At 37.6% G+C, this 15,114-nt stretch overlaps 1 protein-coding gene across 1 annotated transcript in view; it reads left to right on the forward strand.

The window, feature by feature from the left end:
- The window catches only part of DDX1 (DEAD-box helicase 1), a 37,853-nt gene that overhangs the window by 5,030 nt on the left and 17,709 nt on the right, over positions 1-15,114 (forward strand). Inside the window, exons 4-14 of the mRNA XM_032172258.2 lie at positions 166-195; positions 807-903; positions 3,093-3,140; positions 5,975-6,058; positions 6,624-6,707; positions 7,246-7,322; positions 7,864-7,936; positions 9,398-9,474; positions 9,599-9,713; positions 10,620-10,758; positions 14,434-14,494. Of these exons, the coding sequence (XP_032028149.1) occupies positions 166-195; positions 807-903; positions 3,093-3,140; positions 5,975-6,058; positions 6,624-6,707; positions 7,246-7,322; positions 7,864-7,936; positions 9,398-9,474; positions 9,599-9,713; positions 10,620-10,758; positions 14,434-14,494 (885 nt within the window). The remainder of the gene's footprint in view (positions 1-165; positions 196-806; positions 904-3,092; positions 3,141-5,974; positions 6,059-6,623; positions 6,708-7,245; positions 7,323-7,863; positions 7,937-9,397; positions 9,475-9,598; positions 9,714-10,619; positions 10,759-14,433; positions 14,495-15,114) is intronic.

A 15,114-nucleotide genomic window follows, 5' to 3' on the forward strand; every position in this document is an offset into this window, starting at 1 on the left:
ACAAGATGGGCTGTAGTCAGAGTTGATAGAGGAAGCCTGGATATCTGGAGGCACTGTGAAAATAAAGGTAGCCGGTCAAATGTTAAAGATTTCTACATATTATGGTGTTAGTTTGATTTCTTTAATAGACAACTTAATCTGTAAAATCAACTTTTTTCCCCTCAGGCTGCAGAAACAGGAAGTGGCAAAACTGGTGTAAGTAATAAATTATATTTACTTTCTCTCTAAAATTTCAATTTTAAAATAGCTTTGAACAGTAGTTTTTACTTTGAAATATTTAATAAAATAGCAACCTCCTAAAGGTAAGGAATTAATTACTTGCTACTGAAAATGATATTTTTGTTACCAGCTAATTATGAAGAGCTACAAAAAAGTATGACCTTAAGAACATAGTTTTAAATGGGAGTTAGAGAGTTACAGTAGCTTTAGTGTTTATACTCACTTCTGAATTTTAATATGATGACTCTTAAAATAAAAAGGTTACATACAGAAGTTGATCTCCTACTGGCCTAGACTAGAGAAATAATTTGTCGGACTGGATGATATTTTCCCTCTTTAGTGTAGGTTCATTCTACTGGTCTCCATTGTTTTATCATTTTGTGCTGTTAACTGCGTCCTATTTCCTTCATTTAGTCCACCCTCTGTTGTCTGACTGGTATTTTTGGTTTGGGCAAATGAAATTGTAGTAGCAATCTGGAATATGATAATTAGTTGATGTATGTGTATAACTTTTGTCATTTATATTGGTTATTAAACTGTCATTAATATCTGAATACTAATATAGATACTTTTTGTTACTTTGATAGGCTTTTAGTATTCCAGTTATCCAGATAGTTTATGAAACTCTGAAAGACCAACAGGAAGGCAAAAAAGGAAAAACAACAATTAAAACTGGTGCTTCAGGTAATTTTTATAAATTGATATTTCCTTTTATAGAAATCATCGGTTCTCATCACTGGCAGTTAGGAAAGTGAGATTTGGGTATGCATTTTTAAAATGTTGTCAATATCTGGGGGGCGGTATTGGGATCCAGAACCCTGGAAACCAGGGATGCTAAATGTCATTGAGAGCGTAAACACTGCAAGGTTGTCCCTCCTAAAATACTAATAGTGTTCCCTTTGAGAAAACACTGGCATTTTGGAGATTACATTTCGATATTATAGTGTTTTTCTTAACCTGATAACTTTCTGTGCTTAATACTGAAGGAAAATAGGTACATTTTACAAAAATATTAAGGAAGGATTTTACAAATAATTTATGGAGTAAAAACCCATGCTGGTGGGAAGTATTGCCTTACAGGGAACAGAGGCATTTTTTTCCTCTAAGATAAGAAGGGAACCACCTAGGAAGTTAAAATACAAATTTTAAAGTTGTTTCTTAGGTGCAGTCCTATCTACATGGAAATTGGTCTTTTTATTAGGTTTCTGATACTGTCTCTACCATAATCAATCTTACCGCAGTTTCTTCATCTTTAAATTGTGTTGCTTCTGTTGAATGGTTTCTAAATTTCATTCTATCTTAATTAATCTTTTGTTATATTTTAATAATATTTTTTCCATATTTTAAGTCACTCTTGTTTCATTATACAAAACAGGATTGTTACAAAATAGCAAGTTGAAGACTAGTGAACCTGTCATATTAACATATTCTTTTCAGTTGTTTGAAAGTAATGTTATACATAAAATGTATAATGTAGAATCTATGAACTCATGTAAATTAATTATGAGATAGATAATTGATGTAACTATTTACACTATTGGCCTATCATATAATAGTTTCAGAACTTGTAACAACTGTGCCGTCATTTATGAGAAATGGTGGTAAAAGAAAACACTCCTAAAGGAGAATAACCATAGGGATAATGATTCTAAAAGTCACATCCTATGAGGAATAAAGAAAGTAGAAATTTAAACATGGAGAAGAAGTAAAAATGGAGATGGGATAATTGTTAAATTATTGAAGAGAACTAGAGAGAAAATAATTATTCTGGAAAGCAGGACCAGGACCAATTAGAAATAGCTTAGATGAACATTTCTGTTTAACTTAGAGTACTAAGTAATAGCTACATTGAGCGACAATGCAAGGGAGAACCTCAAAGTTGTTTCTACAATGTTCAAAGTGTTTAAGCTGATGATGGATATCTTTTGACCAGAAATAATCTAGAAAGGATTTCTACCATGAGTGGAAAGTTGGGCTAGAAAGCACGTAGGGCTCTCTTTATCACAATTCTTAGTTTATACATACATCTTAACAAACTATTAAGATGTGTCAGAAAAGGAAAATGCCAATGCTGTAAAAAGGAGGATGAAAAAATTGTGTGACTTTTGAATGTGGTATTGAATTAAGATAAAGGACTTGCTTTTTTTTTTTTTGATAGTTACAAGATAATTAGACTCTGAAATGTTGATCAGTTATTTCCTTTATAATTGAAGTCAACTTGTTTAGTTACCTAAACTTCATTTTAATAGTGACATAGGGGTAAGGACAGAGATCAGTATCATCTAATACAGAGCACACTGAAGCAAGCAAGTGAGGAGATAAGGTTTTAGGTCCAGATGGACCAGTGATGATTATCTTCAACATGCCTGATTTTTCAATTGTGTTTTTGCTTTTAATAAAAACAAGTTTTACTTGTGTGTTCTAAATAATATATAAAACCATATTGAGTCTAGAGGAATTAAGATGTATAAAATACTTGCTTTTTTTTTAATAGAGCATTTTATTTATTTTATTTATTTCTTTATTTTTGAGATGGAGTCTCACTCTGTCGCCCAGGCTGGAGTGCAGTGGCTTGATTTCTGCTCACTGCAATCTCCACCTCCTGGGCTCAAGCAGTTCTCCTGCCTCAACCTCCCGAGTAGCTGGGATTACAGTCACACACCACCATGCCTGGCCAATTTTTGTATTTTTTTTTTTAGTAGAGATGAGGTTTCACCATGTTGGCCAGGCTGGTCTTGAACTCCTGACCTCAAGTGAACCGCCCACCTCAGCTTCCCAAAGTGCTGAGATTACAGGTGTGAGTCACCACACCCAGCCAAGCATTTTAAATTTTATATATCTGTGGGTAACTTTTCTTATTTTAATTTGTTTAGTGCTCAACAAATGGCAGATGAACCCATATGACAGAGGATCTGCTTTTGGTAAGTGGATAGGCTTTCCATCAGCTCATTTGTAATTCAGAAACTTTAAAAAATAATACATGAGAACACCAAGTAAATAAGATTAAGATTTAATTTACCAGATATTAGAATCTAGTCACTATCATTAAACAGTATAGAACTGACATAGGAATAGACAGTGGAATATGATGGAAATGAATCTCAGCATATATGAGAAGTTATATACAGGAAAAATAATTATATTTCATTTCAGTGAGAAAAAAGGATGGTTTATTAAGTAAAGAGTGCTGACACAATTGATGATCCATCTGGAGCAATATAAAATTGACTTCTATCTCATATCATAATTAGAAATAAATTCCATATGTATTTAGGACTTAAATATGTATGTATGAATTTGAATACAGAAAACTACATGTATAATTTAGCTGTGGCAAAACTTTCCTAACTCAAATAGAAAATGCAGAAATTATAAAAGAAAGTATTTATAGGTGGAGTTGGACAGTCCTCCTTCTTGGAGTTAACAGACCTTACGGTGGCTTTTATCCAATCCACCAGGCTGGCTGTTGGCTTGGGAATAACCTCCATCATGCATAGATCCATCTGTGATTGTTCCATAGTGAGCAACGAGACCTGCATCAGCCTAAATATGCCCTTCTATTCTGCTGCATTTAAAACCAAAGATACTTTCCTAAAGTAGTTACTCTCAGAATGCATTTTAGTAAAGGCTCCTCAGGAAGCTTATGATACTGATCTACAAAATGTAACAGTTCCTTCACACTATACCCTCCAGTTTCAGAGTTTTTTGGTTTTGCTCTTCCCCACATTGACTGCCTTCTTGGAGACCACAGGTCTTAGAAGTACTTTTTGTTGGCCCTGCATAATTTTTCCCATGGGGGTCAGCTTTGAAGCTGGTGACCAAAGCTCAGATGGACTGAAATCTGAATGTGGTCTCACATCAATGGCTGACCCTGCACTCTTACTTCATTTTAGCTATTACAGATAATAGTAACCAAAGGACTGTATACTTTTTTCTTTCTTACTTGCATTTTCTTTTCTTTTTTTTTTTTTTTTGAGACAGAGTCTCGCTCTGTCGCCCAGTCTGGAGTGCAGTGGCGCGATCTCGGCTCACTGCAAGCTCCGCCTCGAGGGTTCTTATTTGTGTTTTCTTATGCATCCAGTGAACCAGCTCCTCAGGAGTTCGATCCAACTCTAAATTCCACTGATAACTGTTACCTTTAGTAACTGAGTGTAGCACAGCTGTGGCTCCATACCATAGGTGATCTTGTGGCCACCAAGAAACCAAAAGTTCCTCATCCCCTACCCTTTTATCCTTTTTCTTTTCAAACTATATTTCTGTGAGCCAAGGCAGTTCTAGCAAACCCTGATTCTGACACCAATTCTGAGAATACAGAGAAATAAATAAACTCCATTTTCCCTGTATACTCTCACAGCATGCTTCTGACAGCAGATGTGTGGGGTTTTTTTCCCACAAGTCAAGCAAGCAGTCAGTTCTCAGCATTTACCAGCTGAGAACTGACGGAGTAAGTAACAGACACATGTTTGTTTATTCATGGTTCCCCCTACTTTCCCATTATGGTTTCTTCCAGCTGAGGACTGTAATTCAATTCAATTCTCACCCCGTCTCCATGAAGATAGCATCATATCCCACAGGTTGAGGGCTCAGTCACACAAGACTGTCCCCCACATCTGATGCCCAGGTTGTGGCTTATGCTTCTAACCAACTGGCTGTAAATCAGGGTTCCTACAAGTCCTTCCTCAGGTTCAATTAATTTGCTAGAGTGGCTCACAGAACTCGGGGAAATATGTTTACTGGTTTATTTTTAAAGCTATTACAAAGAATACTGATGAAGAGATGCATAGGCTGAAGTATGGGAAGGGGCTTGGAGCTTCTCCCCTCCCTGGGCATGCCACTCTTCAGGAACCATCATGTGTTCACCTATCCTGGAAGCTCCTAGATAACTTTTTAAAAGTTCAGTTTTACATGACTCAGTACCCATATGGGTAAGAATTCATACTTTGAATAATTTAATTTCTGAAAAGTGTAGGAAGATGTGTGTTGAGGTGCTTAACAGTTTGTTCTACTTTCAAGTACAGAATATGAGTTGGAAAGATGAACCAGGACAGAAGTTATAGTTTTTTTCCAGTACAGACAAAAAGCTGAATCTTTACTTAAAACCATTTAGCACCTACTATGTGGACATCACTGAGACTGATCATGATGTATAGTATAGAATATACCTCATCTTTTAGAGCTCTTATAATACTAGCAAGTAACAAATACATGCTTATTTTTTCATGCTTTCTCCTAGTTTCCCATATGGTTTCTTCCATGGATTGAGGAACAAGCTAGAGACAGTTCTGTTATCTTTTAGTTATATAGTCACTCAAGCTCTATAAAATCAGGACAAATATCGATGAGCGGGTGGTGCATCATCCTTGAGTACGTTTCTTTAAAGGACTCCAGAGAATAGTTATCTAAACACATTTGTATTGATGGTGCAACTACTATTAGTGCAAGTCTGGTTAAGAGCTGTGTTGAATCCTTTCTAGACTTGTTGCTGTAAAATCTTACCTTAGTTAACAGATGGCAGCATAGAAAATAGCCCCCAACATAGCCAAGGACACCCAGGGAATGAAATGGTTAATTACTCTTGGGAAATACTACTATCACTCAGGAATCAGTAAGTCTCAGTCTCTGGAACATTGCAACAAATGAAGGAATTATCTTGTTAGTGAGACTGAATGATTTTTTTTTGGTAGTGGGGGATGGGAATGTATGATTTATAAAACCTGTACTGACGTGTTTCTCTGTGTTTTCTTCTCAAATCCAGCAATTGGGTCAGATGGTCTTTGTTGTCAAAGCAGAGAAGTAAAGGAATGGCATGGGTGTAGAGCTACTAAAGGATTAATGAAAGGTATTTGAACAGCATCTGCACTTGTATAAACTTTTGAGGCAATGTATTAATACATGAGGGTTTTTTTGTTGTTTGTTTGTTTGTTTTTGAGACAGAGTCTCGCACTGTCGCCCGGGCTGGAGGGCCCAGGCTGGAGGGCAATGGTGTCATCTCGGCTCACTGCAACCTCCACCTCCCGGGTTCAAGCGATTCTCCTACCGCAGCTTCCCGAGTAGCTGGGATTATAGGCGCCCACCACCATGCCTGGCTAATTTTTGTACTTTTAGTAGAGATGGGGTTTCACCATGTTGGCCAGGCTGGTTTTGAACTCCTAACCTCAGGTGATCTGCTTGCTTTGGCCTCCTAAAGTGCTGGCCGCAGGCATGAGCCACTATGCCTGGCCCATGAGTTTTTTAAAATAGCTTTAAGTCAGGGATCTGGGAAGGTGTTTGATGGTACAAATATACCTATAATTCTTCATTTGATACATACCAGCGTAATTCAGAAACAATGGGAAGATGGCTTCATGGTAAATGAAGCATGTGTGTGTGATTTTTATAAATCTCAATGTATTTTACCCTTGTAGGGAAACACTACTATGAAGTATCCTGCCATGACCAAGGGTTATGCAGGGTCGGGTGGTCTACCATGCAGGCCTCTTTGGACCTAGGTAAGTGTTTCTAAAATAACTGAATTGATTGGTTTACATTTGGGAGTTAACATTTTATTATTTGGAGAAGCAAAATAATAAATTTAACCATAAAAAGTTTTTATTTTAAAGACGTGGAAATAATATTTATCTGTACCCCACCCTGTTCCAAAAATGATTTGAAGGAACTTACAAAAAGTACAGCTATTATAGCAGTATGAAATGAGGGATAAGAATATGAATGGAGTCAGGGTAAAGTTAATGTGTGTGAATCTGTACCACACAGTACCATATAGATGCTTCACATTATTGTAAACTTGCATCTGAATTTCTTAGTGGCCAAAGCAGAAAGGGATGCAGTATCACTGGTGTCCCTAGTCTCACACATGCTCTGTTGCCTAAGCACTGTTTAGTTTTTTGTAGGATTCAGAAACTTAAGGAATAGTTTTACTGTGGGTTTATGAAATGGACATACTGTGTGAATAAAATTACTTCTTTTACAGGTCATTTAATTGTATATTTTCTCTCACCAGAAAAGTAAAATATTTTTTAAATCTAGGTACTGACAAGTTTGGATTTGGCTTTGGTGGAACAGGAAAGAAATCCCATAATAAACAGTTTGATAATTATGGAGAGGTAAGCAATTATGTTATGACTTCAACATAGCATAAGTAAGTTTTCTTGCATACTTAATCACTCATGACAGAATGAGGGTATAGAAATGATTCTCAAAATGAGCAGATTTTCTGTATATTTTCCACAGAAAGTTTGGATTTGGACTTTAGTGAAGAAATATTGTCAAGCTAGATAAATATGTAGTAGTTATAATTTTTCTTTTATGCCATTTGTTATCCCCTCCAAAATACATTACATTGTCTTCTCTTTTCACCTCATGTTGATTTTGGTTTTGATACATGTTATTCTCATTTTTGATCATGGTGAATCTAAATATAGTTCGTCTGGTGAGCTGAAATCTACAGTAGTGTGAATGAGCCTAAATATCTTGATTCTAACAGGCCTGTCAAATGCTTGTACTATTGTATATGTCATATGCTCCAATAGGCATTTTTGATTTAAATAATTATTTTGAAATACACATACTTTTGATGCAGCTATATTTTAACTTTATTTAAGAATTTGCTTTCTATTAATGGCATTTGACTTTCTGGTGTTCCAGGAATTCACTATGCATGATACCATTGGATGTTACCTAGATATAGATAAAGGACATGTCAAGTTCTCCAAAAATGGTAAGCTCTATATGGATCTTAGTAGTGAAAAGATATATGATATTCAATAATTGTGATTTTTAAAAATCTCCCCACCCTCTTTTTCAAATCCCTGTCCCTCCCTCCCTGCCTTCACTTGAACAAATATTTATTGAGCATTGGCTATGTATGATGTACCCTGGTAAGTACTGGAGGCACAGAAGAAAATGGAATAGACATTTGGGGCTTACACACTAGTGGTGAAAGACAGACATATAATACCATGTTAGGTGGTAGTAAGTGCTGTGAAGGAGGGTATAAAGCAGGGGAAGGAAGTGGAGAGTCATAGCGGTTTGGGGGTTTGTGCTTTTGTGTAGAGCAGTCAGAAGGCTTGATAAGGTGACATTTAAGTAGAGATCCGAATGAGTTGGGTGGTAGGCCATGCAGATTTCTTCAAAGAGCATTTCAGACCGAGGGAATAGTAAATGTGGGTGCCCTGAGATGGAAATGTGCTTGAGATGTCTGAGTCACAGTGAGGAAGCCACTGGATCTAGAGCGCTCTGGGGATAAAGGACTTATCCTTATGTTAGATCAGTGAGGTGGTGAGGCCAGGCCATGGAGAGCCATATGGGCCACGATCTAAACTTTGGTTTTTATTTTGAGCGAAATGGAAGGCCATGAGGGTTTTGAGCAGAGGAGTGGCATCATCTGTCTTTAGTTTAACAGTACCATTCTGGCTGCTTTGTTGAAGACACACTGGAGGGTGGGGTGAGATTACCTAGGGAATGAGGGTAGTTAAAGAGAAGAGATCTGAGGCCTGGGTTCCTGTGGTTAGGGGTCAGCAAATTGAGGAGAATCCAGCAGAGGGGAATGAGGAGGAAGGCCAGGAGGAGAACCAAGAAAGCATGGGTCCTGCAGTCCCGGTGAAGGAAGTGTTTGAAGGATCAGGGAGCAATCACTGTGTCCAGTACTGCAGATGGGTCTAGTCTAGCAAGATGAAGAATGTGCATTAACTGCTGCATTTGACAAGTGGGAAGCATTAGAGAGCTGTTTTGGTGGAGCAAAGGGGTGAGGGTGGGGAGCCTCCTAATAAGGAGCCAGTTCAATAGAGAATGAAATGAAAGGAAGTGGATACAGTGTAAATGGAAATCGGAGTTTCACTACAAAAGGGAGAAGAAAAATGGAAGGTAAATGGAGGGAGAGGTGAGTTCAAGGGAGGTTTTCTTATGTGTTTTACTGTGAGAGTATGTTTATATGCTTTGGAATGTCTAATGGAAATGAACTTGTAGACAGGGAATAATGAAAAATATAGAGGGGTAGAGGTGACAGTTTCAGGAGTAAAGTAAAAAAATGAAGAAGCTGGCCTTAGGCAACACAGTTTATCCATAGTGACAGGAGAGAGGCATGAATGCAGGTAAGCTGGTAGATTTGACATTGTCAGCATGAGGAAGGTCTTTTCTGATTGTTCTAATCTCTCTCTTTCTCTCTTTTTTGTTTTTTAAGGAAAAGATCTTGGTCTGGCATTTGAAATACCACCACATATGAAAAACCAAGCCCTCTTTCCTGCCTGTGTTTTGAAGGTAATCAGGAATCTAGTTAGAAAAAATTTGCTGTGGTTGTTAAGCTGCTTGCTCTTCATTATTTTGTATACGATGGTTTTCAGTTAGGGTAAGAATTTTAATTTTCTCTTTTATTCAATGCTAGAATGCTGAACTGAAATTTAACTTTGGTGAAGAGGAATTTAAGTTTCCACCAAAAGATGGCTTTGTTGCTCTTTCCAAGGCACCGGATGGTTACATTGTCAAATCGCAGCACTCAGGTATTACACCTGCAAGAGTAAGGATTTCTAGAATAGTGAAAATAATTGGTGAGAACTCCAGTAAGTAAGCCTTCGCATAGTGAGTTACATACACTTTCCTTGCTGGTTTAGTCACACATCTTTATTTAACACACCAGTAAAATTCATTTTTAAAACCTAATTCGTAAACTCTTAAGTATTTGGTTTCAGTGTAGGCATTTTGGGATCCCATTCATAATGGTAATGATATCTAATATTTATAGAATGTGTGCTTCTTCAGTGCCAGGGCACCACGTTAAGTGCTTTACATGGTTTAGTCTTCACAACAACCCTATAAAGTAGTAGTTTTCCCATTTTACAGGCAACCTAAAGAATAGGGACTTTAAGTGACTTGCCCAAGGTCACAGAGCAAATAAGTGGCAGAACTGAATTCAAATCTATGTGGTCTGACTTCAAAGTTTATACTCTTATCCATTGTGTATCTAATATTTAAAGTATATTTCATAACCTATTTGTCACAAAGCAAGCAAGTCATTTTTTTAGACATATCAATCAATTAGAATTATTCCAAGTAGATTTTTGTTGTTGTTTTAAGAGAGGAGATCTCGCTGTGTCACCCAGGCTGGAGTGCAGTGGCGCCATCATAGCTCACTGCAGCCTTGAATACCTGGGCTCAAGTGATCGTCCCACCTTGGGCCGCCCAAAGTGCTAGGATTGCAGGTGTCAGTCACCCCACCGGCCCAAATAGTTTTAAAGTAGCCTTAGTTTGTTTTAGAAATCTAAGCTTTATTTTGTTTGACTGTCTTCTCTGCTTTTTGACAATTATTATGTAAAATGTTGATATTAGAATATCCGTCCTAATGTTTTATAAGTAACAGTATTATAAAGTGTGATTTGAATGTGTTCTCATCTTTTTTATTCTCTAAGGTAATGCACAGGTGACACAAACAAAGTTTCTCCCCAATGCTCCAAAAGCTCTCATTGTTGAACCGTCCCGGGAGTTAGCTGAACAAACTTTGAATAACATCAAGCAGTTTAAGAAATATATTGATAATCCTAAGTTAAGGTAAATCTTCCTTTTGTGCTGAAATGCTTATTGTCTTTTGGTTTGAAGTTTTTTGGAAGAAGAATAAGGTAGAGAAAAATGAAGTAGAAATTCAGTGTGTATACATAATATGCGTGTGTGTGTAAATGTACTGTAATAATTTTTATATAAAACTCCTGTTTGTTTGCTAAATGATAAATATGATTTTTTTAAAATTGAGATTTTTTTTCCCATGTCTCTTACATGAAAAGTCATGGTTAGTCAAACAGCATTGGAGTAAAAATCTAATTTTTTTTTTTTTTTCTGAGACGGGGATCTCAATCTGTCACTCAGGCTGGAGTGTAGTGATATGATTGTAGCTCACTGCAACCTTGACCTCCTGGGCTCAAGCAATCCTCCCACTTGAGTAGTTGGGACTGCAGGCACATTGCCACCTTTGTAGAGATAGGGTTTTACTGTGTTGCTTAGGCTAGTCTCAAACTCCTGGGTGCAAGTGATCCTCCTGCTTCAGCCTCCCACAATGCTGGGATTACAGGCATGAGCTACCATGCCTGGCTCTAACAATTTTTTGAAGAGAGCATTTCATTCAATGTCAAATTTATTTCTTCCCTAAATCTGTATAGAAAATGTGCCACTCTCTCGCATGTTAGTAAACTTAGCGAGGTTTATTCTAGACTGCATCACGGTGGTGGCTTTCTTCCATTTGGGCATTCAGATTGGTCACTGTCTAGCTATAAGACTCTTCCTACCATTGAAGGGATACCATAAATTAAGTGACCTTGCTCAGTAGCAAACCCTTTGACTTTGAAGAAGGCTATACCATATAAGTAATACACTCTGTTAGTCAATCTGACACTTGATTTTTGTTAATTTTGCCTTAATTACTTTTTAAACTTGAAACATCCACACACCAGCAACTCTTATTTGAAAGTGTACAATTCGGCCAGGTGCGGTGACTCACGCCTGTATTCCCAGTACTTTGGGGGGCCGAGGCGGGCGGATCACCTGAGGTCAGGAGTTCAAGACCAGCCCAGCCAACATGGTAAAACGCCGTCTCTGCTAAAATACAAAAATTAGCTGGGCTTGGTGGCAGAGGCCTGTAATCCCAGCTGCTCAGGAGGCCGAGGCATGAGAATTGCTTGAACCCGGGAGGCAGAGGTTGCATTGAGCCAAGATTGCACCATTGCACTCCAGCCTGGGCAACAGAGTAAGATTCTGTCTCAAAAAAAAAAAAAAAAGTGTACAATTCATTGGTTTTTAGTATATTCAAAAGGTGTGTAACTGTCACCACTATCAAATTTCAGAAGCTTTGAATATTTTGACGTCACAAAAGCCTGTCTTTTTTTTTTTTTTAAGTTTTATTTTATTTTTTTGATATGAAGTCTCGCAGTGTTGCCCAGGCTGAAGTGAGTGGCTGTTCACAGGTGCAATCTTCCTACGCTGTAGCCTTGAACTCCTAGACTCAAGGAATTCTCTCTCTCGCCTCAGTCTCCCGAGTAGCTGAGACTACAGGCACATGCCACTGTGCCAGGCAGGCCTGTCTTTTTAATACTGATCTTATTTACAGGTTGAACAAACTTATTTAGGGATAAATTATACTAGGTAAAATAATTTCTAATTTTGTTTTGAAGATTGATGCATGTTCCTCATTCAGCAAATGTTCATTTACCTTCTATGTGTGAAGTTTTAGGCTGGGGGCCAGGGCTTCAACAATGAGAATTAAGCTTCCTTTCACAAAATTGAGTGTGAAAGTGTGGGGATAGTGTGGAGGGGAGAGAAACAAAACAAATAGAATAAACGCCTTGAGCATACCATGTAACCAGGGTGTCTGCTTAGTGTAAGAAACTCAGGGACCTGTTTATAAAAGGATTTGGGAAGAATGTAAAATGCTAGCATGAATTGATTTTTGTGCTGTGATTATGTATAAAAATGAACATGATTATAGACAAAAGTTAGAGGGGAAGATGAATAATAAAATCAATTGCTTGGTTAAGATGGTAAAGTCATGGGCCACTCGTTTGGTATTCGGTACAAATGGACATGTTTCTTCTTAAAACCCAGCTGAAGTCATGATCTTTGAATGAAGCTAAGCTGGCTGTCCCAGCCCAGCCATCTGCCCCTCCTCTGATACACTGACTGTACATGCCTTTCCCTGATCCTTACATACTGTCATGTGTTAGTTTTCCTTACTTTTTAATTTTCTTAATTTTTCTTTTTAAAGCTATACTTGCTTTAAGTTTCTTGCTTTGCATATGCAAAGCTTTTCTCTTTCTAACTCAGTTTCACATTCCTTAGAGCAGGGGTAGTTCTTCTATGTTCCTCAACCCGACAGTGCTTTGCATACAAGCATAAATTATCATGTGTATGTGTGTTTACCTTTTGCCAAGTTTATAGGGATAAATACATCTGATTATAAATGTGGATAAAAGTAAAAGTATTATTGGAGAAAAAAATGATAGTTTAGGACAATAGTCCAAACCTAGGAACTTGAGGACCTCATTTGAAAATATAAAATGTATTGGTTCCCTCCCCTGAATACACTGAATCAGAATTTCCAGAGAATAGGAATTAGAATCTTTTTGTATTTGTTTGTTTTTTAAGAAAAGCAGCTCCTCCAGGTGATTCTTTTTGGTTTTGGTTTTATTTTTGAGACGAGGTCTCACTCTGTCATCTAGACTGGAGTACAGTGATGCCTCATAGCTCACTGCAGCCTCGAACTCTGGGGCTCAAGCAGTCCTCCCACCTAAGCCTCCAGAGTAGCTGCGACTGCAAGCAAGTGCCACAGTGCTTGGCTGATTTTATTTTTTGTGGAGACATGGTCTTGCTATGTTGTGCAGGCCGGTCTCGAACTCCTGGCCTCAAGCAATCCTGTGTCTCCACCTCCCAAAGTGCTGGATTGTAGGTGTGAGCTACTGCATCTGGCCTTTACTCTCCTGATACTATCCTTAGGAAGTCTTAATTTTGATGAAATCCAATTCATCTATTTTTCTCTTTTGTCATGGTGTTTTGATGTTGTAGTTAAGGCAGACTATGCCTAACCCAAGGTCATGAACATTTTATTTGTGTTGTCTTCTGAGTTTTATGTTTAGGTTCTACATTTAGGTCTGTGATACATTTAGAGTTAATTTCTGTGTATGGCATGAGGAAGGGTTTTAACTTCAGTCTTTTGCATGTGCACATCCATGTATCCCAGTGCCAGTTGGCCAGTTGTTGAAATGAGAAACATTCCAACACAAAAGCGTACTGTGAAAAGTGAGTCTTCTTTCACTCCATTCCCCAATTTCTAGTTATCCTTTCTGGAGGCAACGTTTTAAATTGATTTTTGTATATTCCTTCAGGGCATTTTATATACATACAAGTACATATATCTGAAAACACAGATTGAAACCAGGTTTTAAAGGACCTTGAATTATCCTAATATAGAAGAATATGTAGATGAGGATAATTTTTTCCATGTTACAAGCTCACACATTCTCTTTCATGACTTTACCACACTTCAGCAATGGATACAGCTACGGGGATTTAACTGCTTTGTTTCGCACCTTCCCCAGACTTGTTTTATTATAGGCTTTTTTCCTCAATTCCTTTCTCAGCCTTAATTTCCAACTAAAATAAATGGATGCAGATCAAACAATGTAAAGCAGATTTTAATTTTTTTTTTTTTTTTTTACATTATCATCTTGATATTTATTTCAGGGAGCTTCTGATAATTGGAGGTGTTGCAGCCCGGGATCAGCTCTCTGTTTTGGAAAATGGGGTAAGTTGTAGTTTTAATTTTTAAAACATAATGTCATGGGCTGTCGTTTTAGCAATACAGCTCTGTTTTGTTTCAAGAAAATTTAAGTGAGGCTGAAATTAGAGCAAGGTCAGAAGAGTATGTTTGTTCAAAGACATCTTGCAAGTGTGCCTTTTCTTCTCCTGGAAGTATACAAAGTCTGTCCCAGACCTCTCAGGCAAAAGTCCAGCATACATGATTTTTTGCTGTTTACCCTCTGAACATTTGAGAATTTCCTTCTGGCCTTCACGGGTAAAGAGTCATTCTTTTTGGGGAGATAAGTGAAAAAGAAGAAACTGGAGTTAAGAACAAAAGTAGAGGTAAAATAGATTGCAGAGGATAGAAGTTCCTGCAGTGACCCTTGGGAAGGATGAATAATGATAAGACAGTGGGTAATAGTTCTAGTGAGGAGAGAGATGGGTTCAGTTATGTGTAAGGGGAAGTCGCAAAGGGTGTGCTCAGCCATGCTATTACGAAGGACAAAGCTAAGAGGATGTGATCTCCAGTGATCTCCACTATTGGAGAAGAAGTTAAGAAATTTTTTTTTTTTTTTTTTTTTTGAGAAGGAGTTTCACTCTTGTTGCCCAGGCCGGAGTGCCATG

The sequence above is a fragment of the Hylobates moloch genome, unplaced genomic scaffold (assembly GCF_009828535.3).
Source record: "Hylobates moloch isolate HMO894 unplaced genomic scaffold, HMol_V3 SCAFFOLD_13, whole genome shotgun sequence".
Taxonomy (NCBI): Eukaryota; Metazoa; Chordata; class Mammalia; order Primates; family Hylobatidae; genus Hylobates; species Hylobates moloch.